This window comes from Fistularia commersonii, chromosome 5, assembly GCF_037954325.1.
Source record: "Fistularia commersonii isolate RoL2024-O1a breed Wild chromosome 5, RoL_Fcom_v1.0, whole genome shotgun sequence".
In the NCBI taxonomy this organism is placed as follows: domain Eukaryota; kingdom Metazoa; phylum Chordata; class Actinopteri; order Syngnathiformes; family Fistulariidae; genus Fistularia; species Fistularia commersonii.
Genome location: NC_141288.1, coordinates 8,346,647 through 8,363,804, shown reverse-complemented (window position 1 = coordinate 8,363,804; position 17,158 = coordinate 8,346,647). Strand labels below are relative to the sequence as shown.

General features: G+C 39.9%; 1 protein-coding gene across 1 annotated transcript; it reads right to left on the bottom strand.

The window, feature by feature from the left end:
* Positions 1 to 260: 260 nt before the first annotated feature.
* Positions 261 to 16,118, bottom strand: LOC147233995 (sorting nexin-4-like). The gene is made up of 14 exons (XM_086146688.1): positions 16,014 to 16,118; positions 15,497 to 15,621; positions 13,702 to 13,840; positions 10,194 to 10,343; positions 10,049 to 10,096; positions 9,895 to 9,950; positions 9,442 to 9,514; positions 8,491 to 8,552; positions 7,573 to 7,638; positions 4,483 to 4,572; positions 3,443 to 3,542; positions 1,221 to 1,366; positions 964 to 1,078; positions 261 to 868 (listed from the first exon to the last, which is right to left on the bottom strand). The coding sequence occupies exons 1-14, from the start codon at positions 16,089 to 16,091 to the stop codon at positions 821 to 823; spliced, it is 1,296 nt and encodes a 431-aa protein (XP_086002814.1). The 5' UTR covers positions 16,092 to 16,118; the 3' UTR covers positions 261 to 820.
* Between the last annotated feature and the right edge of the window lie 1,040 nt (positions 16,119 to 17,158).

Here is a 17,158-nt window from a genome sequence, read left to right as displayed (position 1 = left end):
TGAGTTAATGTATTGTTTTGCCTGTTAGTAAAAAAGGAAATACCTTGTTACCCATGATTATGATTATGCAAAGTGAAATGGATATGAAAATTGAGAGCAGTAAGATTATTCTTTACATTTTTAACAAAGAAAGAAGTCAAAGTTGCAGTGCCCTTACCAGAGGAAGGAATTCAAATGAATTTACTCTGGAACTTTAAAATAAAATGTGTAACTTTTTGTTGAAAAAAAAAAGTGTGGAAAAAAGAAAAGGGAAAACTCCATTGAACTTACATGATTTACATTTATTTGTGTTACATTCATGTTGATTTTATCAAAATGAAAACCAGTCATATATAAATATATATGTAATGTGTATATACATATATATATATATATATGTATATACACATTACTGGTTTTATATATATTTATATATACATACCATATATATGTTTTTTTTATATATATATAGTAAAAATATTACTAAAACCTTAGAGGTCAAGATATGCAATTTTGTCATTTTCTTAAAAACGAAAAGGAAAAGACTAATCTAAAGTTCAAATCCTTTTGTGCACTGGACAATATCTAAATGCAATTGAAAAAAAAGGGCCAAGTCAGCTCTATTTAAATACATGTTCCTTTACTTGTTTACATGGTGCCTTTGGGTTCAATATGAATTTCAAGTATAGTATTGAGTGTAGTCATTGATAGAGACATCACTTCCTGGCTAAGACCCTTGCCAGCCTTACCCCTCAGAGCAACACTGTGTGTCTTTTTGCAGTGATGGGTGTAACAGTTCTGAGACCCACCCACATCATACGTTTTCTTTAGGCTTCAAATTTCACATCTTGAGAAAACATTCTTTGGCATTGCTCCACACTTGTATTCCCTGCAGAGAAAAATGCAAAAACAAAATTGGGAATGAAGTCATGAACTTGGGTTGGACAGGGGTCTAATAAATTTCTGTTGGCTGATGGGTCATACTTTCTTGCACATGCCAATCTGAATGAGAGCGTAGTTAATGAGGGCTTCCCGAAGATCTTTCTCATACTGCTCCTTAAAGCGCTGTATGTCTACCCATGCCTTTTCAACATGCTCTCTGCAATAAAACAGAACAAGTGAGAAGTGAGACACACAGTTGGCACAAGTGGCACAAACTGCATTTTTTTTGGTGTTAAATAGTGAGGAGGCTTGTACATTTGCCCGCAAAATGCCAACAGTCACACCATTCAAAGACTCACTCGCGCTCAACTGTCTTCTCCTTTACAGTTTCTTCTCCCTCTGCTATCAGCTCCTCTAGCAGTTTCAGTTTGGCTTCCCTCTGCTCAGGAGCCTCTTGCCCAAAAAGCTTATTGGACATGCCTTTGAAGGAGAAGGTCCGTACTATCTGAAAATGTAAAGAGAAAGACGCGGTCCTGCTATAAAATATGTAGGATGCTGTAGGATGCATCTATCCATCCATCCATCCATCCATCCATCCATCCATCCATCCATCCATCCATCCATCTTCTCCTGCTTATCCTGCATTCAGGGTTTTAGTTTAGTTTAGTTTAGTTTAAAAAGTTTATAAGGACAGTGCACAATTACATTAAGCACAGAGGCAGAGATGTTTGTACCAGATTGTAGTTCATAGCTAATTTCCATCTGTAGTCCTGGGAAGACAATATAAATATAAAACTGTACAAATACACAATATATATAAAATATACAAATAGACGATATATATAAAATATACAAATAGGCAATAAAATAACTATACAATATATAAACAGGCAATAGGATAAGTATTTTGCTAGTTGAAAGTGATGTTGTTGTGATATCGTTAGTTTGGTCATCTGGGGGCCATCAGATGTTACCCAGAAGGGTAACATTGGTAACATGGGCGCAAGGCAAGATTTGCAGGGCCACATATAGAGACAAACAGCATTCTCTCTCTCATTCACACATCTGGGCAATTTTTTTCCAATTAATCTTCAGCCTGCTTTAGGACCGTGGGAGGAAACCAGAGAACTCAGAGGAGATCCTTGCAGATATTGAGAGAACATTCGAATTCCATACAGAAAGATTCCCTGTAGCAATTGGACTAAGGTCCTTTATGCTGTGGGATGGAAGTGCTTACCACTGTGCTACATGTAACCCCTCTTTTACATTCTCATCTTCATAAACATCAAGGGTAGTGGACAATAAGTTGTTCTTTATTTTGGCCCAAAAGTGAGGGTCATGTGCAAAGCATCATGTAGAACATTGGATCTTATGGATGACACAATCTAATTTTAAACACATATATTAAATAGGGACAAATGCATTAAATATTATTTCATATAAAACAGCTGTGAAGCATATGGGTTTCTAGCCAAGGCTAATTTGCATCCCCTGAAAGTCTCCCATCTTGGGATCTTGGTTTCCCTGCATCTTGCCCTCATTTGTATAGGTAGAAAGTTATCAATCTAGAGCAGTCATAGTTGTGAGAGATTGTTCCTTTAGTCCACATGTGTCAAAATCAGGCCTGCGGACCAAATCTGGCCCGCAGTATAATTATGATTGGCTCGCTAGATCATATCAAATGTGCATTCAAGCTGGCCCGCCGCATGTACCACTAATACTACAAATCCCACAATACTTTGCTAGTATGTTGGCGTGCAGTTGAACCAGCAGTCACTAACAACCATGCCACAGTCACATCTGGCAAATTAATTTCACCCTCCACAAAAATGGCCAAACAAACAACAGGAGCTTTCAAGACAGGTGGGAGGCAGATTATCTGTTCACGAATATAAAGGACGGACCTGTTTGTCTTGTGCTGTGACGAAAGAATATAACATGAGAGGACACTACGAAACAAAGCATTATGAGAATTACAAGGACCTGGACGTAAAGCAGAAGCTGCAGAAGGTATAGTATTAAGCTATGCTTGTTCCATATTTTTAAGCAAAACTTGTTTGGGTTCATTGTTATATCTGGAGGAAGATTTTTTTCGATAAATATTGTTGGCCTGTGACTTTGTCCAGTTTTGAATTTTGGCCCACTGTGTATTTGAGTTTGACACCCCTCATCACACTGAATTAATTTACTTTTCTCCACTAACTTGTTTATAAACACATACAGGTATGAACAAGAAAAGGAACACCCACTGTCCGACAGAATTATTACAAGTTATGTGTTAGTATGATGTAATAAAATAATAATAAGAAAATCATAACAATGCAAAAGACATTTGCATGTCTGCCACTTCTCCATTACTGTGTATCGTAAAAATATCTGATGCCTAAAAGGCTGTAGGTGTGGAAGTAAACATAGACTTCAGACTCATTGAATTGATTTCATGAAGAAAATGGCTCAAATGTGTTTATATGTGTAGTTTCTCTATAAAACTGCGCCCTATGTCTAGTATTAATTCCACAATGACACCTGAATAGGCAAAAGACAAAGTTAGGAAAAATATGATGATACGTGACTGACATACCCCTGTTGTCAGCTCCTTATGTTCCTGTTTCTTCGAGAGCAAGTCCTGGGAAGCCATCTCAAGTTCAAACTGGGTAAGCTCGTGCTTTTTGCACACTGCCCTGCCAGCACAAAGAGCACAGCATGGCACCATCGCTTTAATATTTAATAATGTCCATAAGATTGCATTCATTATATTTATGCTACTTTTTCTCTGAACGATGCTATTCAGAAATAGTCAGGTTGATTAAGTGTTGCTGTGATCATTGCTAGACATTCGAAAGAGGTAAGTTAATCATTTAAGACTCGCCTAAAATAAAAATAAAAATAGGCAGTGGAAACTTTCTTAATTCCATGTACAGCCTCTCAATCAGAGATTAATTTGTGTCCACTGAATTATGGTACAGGATACAGAAGGATATCAATGATCGCTTTTACAAAGCAGTCTGGCATTATACTTTTATAATTTCAGTGGAAATAAATCGGAGGGTAGGTAAAATTTTGATAGTCTCAATAAAATTGCTTCAGCTTTGAATACGCCCCTTCATCATGGAAGTGGGTGTACTGGTCCAGAACTTTTGTGTAGTTTTTTTTTGATCAATAGAGCATTGCAGAAGTATGAGTAACAACTGTAAATGTAGCTGTACAATGTCAGACACCAGTTTATGGACTGGTTGTGAGTTATACCATGGTATAAACAATTTATTTGATTCTTATTTGATTCTCCTTATTAGATCGTGGATGTGGAATTAACTCTGGCAAACTACGGTAATTGAAGCTAATATTAACATGACATACATTGACTAAAAACATTGTAAGTCGTCATGACCCTGCTGTTTGAGCAACTAAAAGCCTTCAGTGTTGACAACCATGAGTGACAGGAAGGTTAGATATCTCTACTCTTTATGTTGAGTATTTCATGTCTACTTATACAAATAGCTCGAATGCAGCAACTAAAACATAATGTTCATGTATTTCTGTGATACTACTATGATATTATCGGATCTGTAAGTCTATGCTGTCACAATCCTTAACAGAGAAGTTCATCCAAAAATATTTTACCTCAGGGCTTCAGCATAGAAGAGATATTCCTTCAGTTGGTCTGCATAATGTTCCTCCTCTTCTAGGATATCATCTATTGAAGTAGCAAATCTACAGGCACATGGTAAGTCTGTTAAAATGCAGCTCGCTCCACTGAATGCAGCTATATTAGAATAATTATTTTTTCTTTGGTGGACATTGTACGTAACAATTAAGAAATTCCATTGTCATCTCCTTTAAAATATTCTGGACTGAACAAAAGCAGGCTTTCTCCCTCTCTTTCTCTCATTATTTTCATTTAAATCTAAACAAGTACATTGACCAGAGTCTGATCCACCCGACACTGCCTATTAGTTTATTTAATATTACAAATACATATCTACATTTTTGGGAAAGTAATACTGGTTTACATCTCAAGACTTTGAGAACTTTTTGAACTCAAATTGTTAGGAGTTTTTTTTTAAGTTTGAAGTGTCAGGCAAGTCTCAGCATAATCTGATGCTTAAGAGTCTGTATCTTACATCTAAAGATTTTGAAAGACTCATGGAAAACTACAACATTCTTTTTTGATCATATAATGTTTTCCCATCATGCTGGTACTAGGTTTCCTTCTCCCTGAGCCAGTTCCAAGCCTGGCTAAATGCATGCCTGGGCTAACAACGACCGCTACTGGTACCGATAACCTACAGGGTACCAGTGGAAATTGGGCAACCGTGGGTCGAAGACGGAGAAGAGGAAGGCACGTTCAGAAGCAGAGAGAGAAGAGGGACTGAGAGTAGGAACTTTGAATTTTGGAACTAGGACAGGAAAAGACAGTTGGTCGACATGATGCAGAGAAGGAAAGTGGATATACGATGTGTCCAGGAGACCATGTGGAAAGGTTGTAGGGCTAGAAGCTTTAAGTTGCAGTATCATGGTACTGACAAGACTCTCTTGTCAGTACCATGATAAGGATTAGGAGTTATCTGGAAGGAGGAGTTTGTTAGGAATGTTCTGGAGGTGAAAAGAATGTCAGATAGACTTAACTGGAAACAGAGAGTAGTAATTGGTGTGGACTTCAATTGACATGTGGGTGAAGGCAATAGAGGTACTTCGGTACTTCAGGTACTTCGGGTCAACTGTCCACAGCAATGGAGAGTGCGGAAAAGAGGTGAAGAGACGGGTTCGAGCAGGTTGGAATGGGTGGAGAAAAGTGTCAGGGGTTCTCTTTGGGAGTGACCAGGATGGTTAGGATCAGGAATGAGTTTATCAGAGGAACAGCACATGTTAGAGGTTTTGGAGAGAAGGTCAGAGAAGCCAGACTGAGATGGTTCGGTAATGTACAATGAAGGGATAGTGACTTTATTTATAGACGGATGCTGGAATTAGAGCTGCCATGTCGGGGGTCTCGAGGAAGACCAAAGGGAAGATTTATGGACATAGTGAGAGAGGATATGAAGGTAGTTTGAGTGAAAGAGGAGGATACAGAGAATAGGGTTAGATGGAGAAAGTTGAGTCGCCATGGCAACCCCTGAAGGGAAAAGCCGAAAGGAAAAGACTCTCTATGACTCTTAAGATTTACTTCCGACTAGCATTAGTGCTAGTTGTCTCACAGTTCAGTCTCCTAACTTGAAGGCTGCCCTCAATCATTGGACTCACAGCTGTTAGTCATCACTAGCAATCAATTCTACCTTAATTAATAATATATGGATAATATAAGTACTGTAATTTCCGGACTATTGAGCCCACCTGAATATGCAGTCAATCAATCAATCAATCAATCAATCAATCAATCAATCAATCAATCAATCAATCAATCAATCAATCAATGTGTATATATATTGAATGTACTGAATGTAACATTAGATATTTACACCGAAAGATGTTACACAGAATTTTTTTTTTCTTTTAACTAAATGTTCATACCGGTAACATCCACAAATGCATACTAGAACTGCTTTTTATGAACAGTGCCTGTAACACGGCTGATGAAAAAGATTAATAAGGAAAGTCCATCCATTTACTATCCCTGCTTTGTCCAACTCCAGCTGATTGCTATCCTCCTGCGTACTAAAACCATAAAAGTCATCTTCAGTGTCAGGAATGAGCAGCGTTAGAAGTTCTCTGTCATTTCTTTGGTCCAATGTGATGAGATTGAATGTTCTGGCAGCATGATGCTCGTTATACCCTAAAAAAGTCCATAAATTAGCTGCATCATTGTTGAAGCCACAGTGTTCAAAGGGTGTGAAAAAAGTAGCGGCTTATTGTTTGGAAATTACACTCTACACTCAAGTCTTTGCCAAGCAAAACTTTCAAGTGTTCTTCTGCCTGTATTCGTGGCACTGACCTTGCCTGTCTCTGATTATCCTGCCTCTATTCCATAACCCAGTGTCCTCCTGCCTGTCTTCACATGGTGCATTGTCTTCACATGGTGCATTGCCACTTCAAGTGCAATTTCCAGTGAGTTGGTGCCCTCCTATCCCAGGTTGTTGTACAAGGACAGGGTTTAAAGACAGACGCCTCAGATGAGGTAGAAAAGAAACAAAACTACGCAACACTGAAAGGGATACCAGGAATGGACAGATGAGGCTCTTCTGTCATATAGGTTAAAACTCTTAAGTTTGTGTTGGAATACGGGTTGGTTTTAATGTTGTTGGAGATAGGGTAGTAATGCTCCGACCTGCTGCAGTCTTTTGGAGGTGGTATTTATTTCTGAAACCAGATAATTCTTTTGTCCAACTCATATTTTCTGGTTCTTTTTTCTTATGTTGTTGGGTAGAAACTGCACTCAACAATTGTGCTAAATATTAGCAAATATGTGGCCTAGGGGTACACCTGGCTCTACCATCAGTTTCTGTTTTAGGTATGATTAGTATGTCGATTGTTGATTTACAGCCAAAAGAAGTGTCAGCTGCCATCAAAACACTTTAATTCAGGCTGTAAACCTCAAGAAATAATGATTTTATGGGTTACAGAGGTATCACTTATGATAAGGGCAGAGATGATGAAACAGAAGAAGGAATGAAGAAACACTTTTCGACACACAACCCAAAGATATAAGGCATAACACCACTATGGAGTGTTTCTTGTTGTTTGTATCAAAAATATACATCTAAAGTTCAAGAAACTCACCCATCCATGTGATGCCCAGCACTTTGCAGACCATCTCCCATTTCTTTCTCAATGGCACTCCATTCACTGCAGGAGCATTTATAAAAATAGGCAATGAAATACCTGATATTTCTGTGAAGCAGGGGTCTGGGTTTTGAGGGACATTCATTACATTTTGCTTGCAAGGCTTTGTCGAAACTTGCATAGAAGGTGAAAGCAATTGAACATCGAATGGTGGTCTCTCCTAGAACATTACATGGAACTTTGGACCTGCTGTATCTTTAAATCTTTGACGGTATTTATTTTGAAAGATATTCTATTGAGAACTACAAAAGGACTAAAACTACAGGGGAGAAATGCAATGTGCTGTTTGGTGAAATAAAAGTATTCCTTTAGATTGATGCTTTATAGCCAGAGATGGAGGGGGGGTGGGTGGGGGGGTTACAACTGACAAAAATGACAAAAATCTTTTATCTGAATAAGCTTTAAATATCAAGACTTTCAGGTGAGGTGAAATGTTTGTTTCATGGTGTAACTGAAAACAGTCAAACTCCTGATATGTGTGAAACTACTTTGCCACTGAGTCTGAAATGCTTGAGTAACGAGATTGCCAAAGAACAAAAATGATAAATGCATGGGAATAGGACAAAAGTTAAAAAGTGCTAGTGGTCAATTTTTTTCTGCGCTTTTCCTGCACTTTCTCACTTTTGAACAGCTATAATAACAGCTGTAATATCACATCGCTGACATGACATCAGTCATGGAATGCAGAAGCTAAAAGGTGCTGAGCGCCACGTTAACGCTATACTGTTAAAATTTCAAATGGAGGCTACTTGGCGGAAATACAATTGACAATAAGATGATACAACAGGACGATTGAAACAGCACAGACTTGTCACCAACTGAGATGCATTTTTAAGGCATTCAAAGATGTCAAACCTGAAGACTCTTCCATAGTTTCCGTGGATCTTGTAAACACCATAGAGTCGATCTGCAACCCTCTAGGAGAGACAGAGTCCGTAAACAAAAAAGTAATCTGTGCAAATGCTGTTATGTTTCCAAAGTGTAATTCTTAACAACCTTGTGACCTGCAAATCGTAGTTGATAAATTAAAATGACCAGGAACAGAGAGACAGGGATTGTTTATTTTATATTCTTTTGCAGAGATCCTTGAATTGTTTTTTAAGACAACAATCCTATTTTGGATTATCTGGCTGGATATTTGCCAAGAAAAATGACAGGGAGGTTGGGGGAGATTGAGTGCTGTCTGAGCGAGATCTACCTTTGACAAGACAGACAACTGCCGTGTTCCCCAGTGTTTGTCATTGAAAGGCTTCTGAGAAGTTTCATATTGAGCATTAACAATGAATTGCCTTTGGTGTAGCAAAAACGAACATGGGTGTCCCTTCGTATGAGCACACTGTTTTTCCTTTAAGTAAAAAAAAACATTAATCGAATAATACGTAAAACATAACTGTGGTTGTGACCAACCCGAGTAGAACTTTGGTCATAATCCAGGTCCACAGAGATGTTGATTTGTATCCTATTTTGAATTACATTACTGGGAAACATATAAGCTTGACCAGACAAATTCTCTGAAAAAAAATGAATGTATTCTTCAAGATCATTACCGATGCCTAAGAGGGAGTTTGTGCGCTCTTTAGAAAGTTGTTGCTATTAAAAAATACCTTATTCCAACAGACTGTAACATTAAAATATATTCCTTCCAGCTGCCAGAATAATATTGATAACCTGAAAGGTGACTGACAGCAAGTACTCCACATTAAACTCTGAACTAAGGCGCATTATGGCTAACCAAAGACATCAGCATCGCGAAAGACAAAGCGATAGACCAGAGAACTCAACATGTGTGTGGACAGTAAAACTTACAACTCGTGCTCGGAGCACCTGAGAAGTGTAAGACTGCAACTCATCGCTGTAGTGTTTCGTCTCCATGAAGCGTCTGAAGAGAGTTCAAGTTTAAAAGTAAATGGTATGTGCCAAAGAATCAATAAAATTGCATCTACTTATTAAAGATTGCATGCACACTCATAATGTAATGCCGATTTCTAGTCAAATCAGTTAAACTAATATGTTTTAAGGGCTTATGGTGGTGTTTTGGGATTTTTTCTCCTTCTCTCTGTGTTGCCCCACCCTTTTTCTTTCCATGATCGTTTGCTCCAATATGGCACCATTCAGGATTTAAATAGAATGAATACTTGTTTGGAATTCTTGTCATTGTCAATTCATTTTTATTTGGTAAACAATGGAAAACATTGTGCCTTTGGCAAATAAAAGTTGCTGTCGAGGAGTTAATGTATTTTGCAGAGTGTTCTGTCTTACTTATCTGGATTTCTAACTCTGAAGGTGGCACTTAGAGCTCTCAGCCTTGAATCGGCCTATAAATAAGAATAACAAGAAGTTACCTGAAAATATTGACCAGATTGTAGGAAATTCTGAAATCACAAAAAGCAAAACTTGCCGAAACATTCCATACCTTTGCCTGAAATCCTGTCTCGTACACTACCTCCTTCCAACCTTGCTCCTACAGAACAAAGGCAAAGGAAAACTTAATCTATCAGCCGTCAACCTGGAATTTGAGTGCTTGAGCTGCTGGATATCTACGAATCTGCAGTACATACATCAGTGAGAAAGTAGTGCAGGACTTTGTCATTGGAGAGAACTGGATGTGATGCCACGCGCAGTAAAAAGTTCTCCAATCCCACCCTGCGGCGCTCCACAAAGTCTGGGTCCATATTGTCTGCTGAGAGCTTATGCCACACAAACTCTGCCTGAGTGGAAAAATAGTTTTATCTTACAGCAGCAGATTTTATATTGAAGGACTTCTGATTCCAAATTTTTTCTCAAAAGAAATTTAGACAAAAGGATCATGTAAAGCTCTCCATGGCAGGTCCAGGACAGAGAAACATTTTTTTTAAAAAACATTTCTATTTATTCAAATTACTGTAGAAACAAATATGTTTTTGGAAATGCCAGAAGCAGCACAGGGCATTAAGGGGGCTTCTATAGCCCTAACGATTCGTGGATGTCCGTTTTCAGAACACTTGGAAGTATTATATCCTGTGTGCACTCTCCTCATCTTGCGCTCTGTCAATCTATTCACTTTGTCACTTGATCATTTTTTTTTTCTAGTTTTTGTTTTTTTTCTGATTACCGGGCATTAGAAGTTAAACTTCAGGCTAGTTGGACACCATGGACACTTTTCAAAACAACAGCTTATGACACTTTCATTCGATTTGTCCTTTCACATGCATTAATTGGATGACAATGAAAATATATCAACATACATTTTGAAATTGAATGAAAACTTCTTCTTCTTCACCCTTCAGCTTTTCCCTCTAGCGCCCCCGATGAATTAACGTTTTCCATCAAGCCTATTCTCTGTATTCTCCTCTCTCACACCAGCTACCTTCATATCCTCTCTCACTACGTTCATAAATCTTCTCCTTGGTCTTCCTCGAGACCTCCTGCCTGGCAGCTCAAATACCTGCATCCATCAACCAATATATTCACTATCCCTCAACTTGATGAACCATCTCAGTCTGATTTTCTCTCCAAAACGTCTAACATGTGCCGTCCCCCTGATAGACTCATTCTCGATCCTATCCATCCTGGTCAATCCCAAAGAGAACCTCAACATTTTCATCCCCGCGACCTCTAGCTCTGCCTCGTGTCTTTTTGTCATTGTGACTGTTTCTAGGCAATACAGCATCGCTGGTGTCACCACTGCCTTGTATACCTTTGCTTTCATTCTGGCCAATAGTCTTCTATCGCATAGTACCCCTGACACTTTACTCCATCCATTCCAAACTGCTTGAACCCCTCTCTTCACCTCTTTTCCACAGTCTCTGTTGCTCTGGACTGTCGACCCCAAGTACCTGAAATCCTCCAACTTCTTGATCTCCAATCCCTGTAGCCTGACAGTTCCACCCGAGTTCCTCTCATTCACACACAAATGCTCAGTCTTGCTGTGACTAACTTTCATTCCTCTCCTTTCCAGGGCATACTTCCACCTCTCAAGATTTTCCCCTACCTGTTCTCTGCTCTCACTTCAGATCATAATGGCATCTACAAACATCATGGTCCATAGAGATTCTTTTCTAACCTCATCTGTCAGCCTGTCCATCACTACTGCAAACAAGAAAGGTCTCAGAGCTAATCCCTGATGGAGTCCCACCTGAACCTTGAACTGCTCTCTTACCCCATAGCACAGCGCACCACCGTCTCAGAGCTAGCATACATGTCCCGCACCAGTCTAACGTACTTCTCTGCCACTCCAGATTTCCTGATACAATACCAGAGCTCCTCTCTTGGCACCCTGTCATATGCTTTTTCTAGGTCTAAAAAAACAATGCAGCTCTCTCTGGCCTTCTCTGTACTTCTCTATTAGCATTCTCAAAGCAAATACTGCTCTGTAGTACTCTTTCTCAGCATGAAGCCATACTGCTGTTCACAAATGCTGACTTCTGCTCTCAGTGTAGTTTCCACTACTCTTTCCCATAACTTCATTGTATGGCTTATATACTTTATCCCTGCACATACCCCTTACTCTTAAAAATGGGCACAATCACACTTCATCTCCATTCTTCAGGCACCTTGATCCTGTTGAATAAACCAGTCCAAAACTCTACCGCTGCCTCTCCTAGACACTTCCACACCTCCACAGGTTTATTATCAGGACCAACTGCCTTTCCACTCTTCATCCTCTTCAATGCCTTCCTCTTCACTTTTACTAATCTATGCTACTTTGTGGTCTACAATAGTCACCTCTTCTACCCTTATCTCTTTCATTTTCCACATTCATCAGCTCTTTGAAGTACTCTATCTTCCCATTACTCTTCTAGCATCTGTCAATATACTTCCCTCTCTATCCTTAATCACCTGGACCTGTTGGACATCCTTTCCATTGTTATTTCTCTGTTTTGCCACCTTGAATAGATCATTCTCTCCCTCCTTACTGTCCAACCAAGCACAGAAGTCATCATATGCTCTTTGTTTTGCCTTTGCTACCTCTGCCTTTGCCTGAAGCTGTATCTCCCTGTACTCTTGTCTGTTCTCTTCAGTCCTTCCAGTGTCCCACTTCTTCTTTGCTAACCACTTTCTTTTTATATACTCCTGTACTTCCTCATTCCACCACCAAGTCTCCTAATCTACTTTCCTTACAGATGACACACCAAGTACTCTCCTACCTGTCTCCCGGATAACACTAGCTGTTGTTGTCCAATCATCTGGAAGCTCACCCTGACCACCCAGAGCCAATACAAGTCTATACAAGATGTAGTCTACCTGGGTGCTCCGACCTCCGCTATGATAACTTACCCTATGTTCCTGTCTTTTCTGGAAAAAAGTGTTCACTACAGCCATTTCCATCCTTTTTGCAAAATCTACCAACATCTGTCCCTCTGCATTCCTTCCCTGTATACCAAATCTGCCCATCACTTCTTCTTCCCCTCTATTGCCTGCACCAACATGCCTATTGAAGTCCGCACCAATTACAACTCTCTAATCTCTGGGGATATTCTGCATCACTTAGTCTACCTTATTCCAGAACTTCTCCTTCTCCTCAAACTCACTTCCCACATGTGGGGCATAGCCACCAGTAACATTTAACATCATACCATCAATCTCCAATTTCCAACTCATAAGTCTATCTTACATTCTTTTCACCCCCAGAACATTCCTAACAAACTCCTCCTTCATGATAACTCCTATTCCTTTTCTCTTCTTGTCAGTACCATGATAGTACAAATTGAAGCCTGCTCCTAAGCTTCTAGCCTTATTACCTTTCCACCTGGTCTCCTGGAAACACAGTATGTCAACCTCTGCATCATGTTGACCAACTCTCTACTTTTTCCGGTTTTAGTCCCAATATTCAAAGTCCCTACCCTCAGTCCCAGACTCTTACCTTTCCTCTTCGCTCTCTGCTTCAGAACACGCTTTCCTCCTCTCCTTCTTTGACCTACGGTAACCCAGTTTTCACTAGTTCCCTGTGCCGCCCTGAGGCTGTATTTGAAATTGAATGTAAACTGCAGTGCTGAAAAGTTACACTTTACTTACATCTGTCAGCTACATAAAAGTACCAAGAGCAGGATAATTTCTCGTACTCTCAAATGAGACAGACTGACTCACCCTCTTTTCCGGCAGAGGAGGGACCACAATGTAAGGAAAGGTTACAATTAGGTAGTTCCGCAGCAGTTCAAATTCACTGTATCTCCTCCAGAGAGAGTCAGGGGCCAGGACGCGACCTTCTGGGACAGCATCCTCTGGCCTGTTAGGGATGAGCAACAGGAATAGTGTGATGTACTTAAAATACAACAGCAAATGTGTGCAACAGAGGCCAACAATTTCCTTCGGGATAAATAAAGTTGTTCTTATTCTTATTCTTATTCTTAAAAGAAAGCACAGAATACACGTCAATCAAAATATTTTCGCATACTCAGAAATGATAAAGAAACACCCATTAGTGAGATAGGTAGTATGGAAATAAATATTTTGTTTCAGTTAATGCAGGTGTTCCAAAATGATAAATTTGAATATAAATCCCAAAAGGAAAAAAAAAAACCCATCACTATACAGTATATTATGGCGGACATGGCATTATACAGAGGCACCATGGAGAGCATTCTAATCATCAGCATCCGTGTATGCATTGTGGTTCGTTGACAGACATACGTGCTGACACAAGACTACACAACCAAACAGGTATGGTTTAACAAGGTCAGAGGAACAGGTAGTGCTGCACAGCATTGGACAGTAACGAGGGTTCTTGCATCCAAGCTCATATGAGGGGAGTCCGCTCGGGGGACGGGCAGCCGAGCAGAAAGCACTGGGCCACACCGACAAGAGGGAGGAGCAGGTACTTGAGCCAAACTGGGGAAAGTTGCTGCCAGGCAGGGTTGCTGGTTAGCATCGCCGGGAGGAAAGGACGAAGGATGCAGCTGAAAGCACAGGAGTTCACGTGGAACAAAGGTGCGGCAGTGGGTGCGATAGTCCTCGAGGACCGAAGGTGCAGTGTTGGCACAAGAGACTGCGAGAACTGAGGGCACAGTGGGGGCAAGGGAGTCCACGGAGCCCGAAGATGAGCAAGACACAACAAACCCTGCATAGCCTCTACCTGACAGTTCCTGAAGAGGGTGGTGAGGATGGCAAAAGAATTCAGTGGGATCTCACTTTCTCCCATCCTGGTCATACCAAAGAATTGCTGCCTGACCAGGGCCCACAATGTCAGTACATATTCCAACACCTATCAGAACAGCTGCAGGCCTCTGGGAAGAGGTCCTGGAGCCTTTGGACCAGGACATCAAGATTCACCCAATAGCTCCCACAAGTTGTACCTGTGGAACTCAAAATGAAAATCCCCCACCCTCCTTCACCAACTAAGGTCCAGGTTTTCATAGTCAGGAGTGTGAAAGTCAATTAGCAAGTCAATTACTTGCTGTGCTATATACACAATAACATATTGTTAATGTTTAACTTAACTATATTTTGTATATTCTTAGATACAGTATATTTCCCAGTGTCCTTATTTTATTTTACTTTACATAACAAAAATGTTGCTACTTTATCAATGCCATCCATTGTCACCTTCTCACCCTACTCAGGGTTGCAGGGTTGCTGGAGCCTATCCAAGCTGCCGAGAGGCTGGGTACAACCTGTGACAACCTGGACTGATCGCCAGTCAATCGCAGGGCCACATACAACAGACAGACAACCATTCACTCTCTCATTTTCACATTTAGGCAATTTTCCCAATTTTTGGACTGTGGGAGGAATACAGAGTGTGAAGTCTGAATGACAATAAAAGTCTTAATTCTTTAAGTAAGTCGATAGTGAGTTAACACCCAGCGAATGGGTCAACACTTCATACAGTAATACTTTATAAAATCCCATGCTATACTGCAATAAACCCTCTCACATAGCTCACCGTGTTTCGATCAGGTACACTGTAAATGTCTCCACTATATTCACAGCATTTTTGCAGCTCCTCTTCTCAGCCTCAACAACATGGATTTCCATTCTGCGCAAAAGAGTAGGGCATTCTTCCACCATCTGGAACATCAAGTTGAAGGAGTTTTTATCTTTCTGTCTTTCTTTTTTTCTACTCTTTATGCATTTTTGTGAGTATTATCTGCATATATTTCAAATTAAAATTTCCATTTTCACTGCAACAGTACTGCTCCCACTAGGCCCACATTCATGTAAATAATGAAATATCCCTTTGACTAGTAACTATAATATCGGGTGAAACAGCAATTTTGAACCATAGCCAAAGCAAAGAATTTTAATGGGGGATACTGAAATGAGGAATGTTGGCTATTATGGCAGGTACCCAGTATGTCAATGACAGATGATGGTAGCTAGAATTGACCTGATACACATAAACAATTTCACCCTTGTTACTAATGCAAGACTAGCTGCTGGAGCCTTATGTCTTTTCTCACCGTGTTGACAGGATGGCTGCTCCAGTCTGCGTTTGTGCGGCCAGTGGCAACCGACTTCTTTTCCCCATCATCCGCCATCCTCCTGACTCCCGAGGTCGCGATGAGTTAGGGCGCATGCGCACTTTACGCTGACAGTGGCAAAACACTACAGCCAGCGCCATACGTCACGAGGGAATCGTATACTACGTATCATACGAACGTCGCCTGAGCTGCAGCGACATCTACAGGTTCTTATAAACACCTTTTTTAGTCTTCGTTAGGACGTCTCACGTTCCTTTTCGATTCTTTTCATTTCCAATTTGTTATTTTCAGGAATATTACTTTAAAACAATCACTCCGAAAAACAAACAAATCAAACCCACAAAGAATTGACAATTAGCAAAAGTGTTGATTTGTGCGGGTAAATTAATGGTAATTCATTACTGAAAAAATAGGTAGTAAAGGTTTTGACATTCTGATGTGGTTGCGAATCCTGGTGTTGTGGATCTCGGAGTCAATGTCTCAATAATTGCTTGCGTCCAGGTGACAGTAGGCTGCTTGAATTTGGAAACAATATCAATATCCACTACTATGATATTCTAGCTGAGGGTGTTTACAACTATACAGATCAACACCCATTTATATGGTACAGTTGATTTGGTTTGGCTGAACACTTGTAAGGACATTATTTTACTTAAAATCTGGACTGAAGTATAGTTCTTGGGAAATTGAGAAATTATGCCGGCTGCTGTGCAAAGTTCCATAAATTTTGACTGCATTATGACATGATATTTTCATAATAGGAAAGGAAGTGATGTTTTCACACTATTTCTGGGTACCTGATCCTACTGAAAAGATGAATGCTGATTTGACATCATCAAACCAAGAAATGATATGCTTAATTTGACCACCAGATGTGACAATTGGTAGCCCAGATACCCAAGTGGAGTTTTGTTTAATCTCTAAAGTCTATAAAATGTGAAACTTACCCAACTGACTTACATAAGGTTGAACATGCTTTGATGACTTAGTTATGAATGCATTTGGAATATAAATCATATCACATAACACATTCTTTCTTATCTTGTATATATTCAACTTAAATAGTTTAATACAGCCTCAGGGTGGCACAAGCTAGTGTCTCTCTGGGCCGGTCCCAAGGGTAG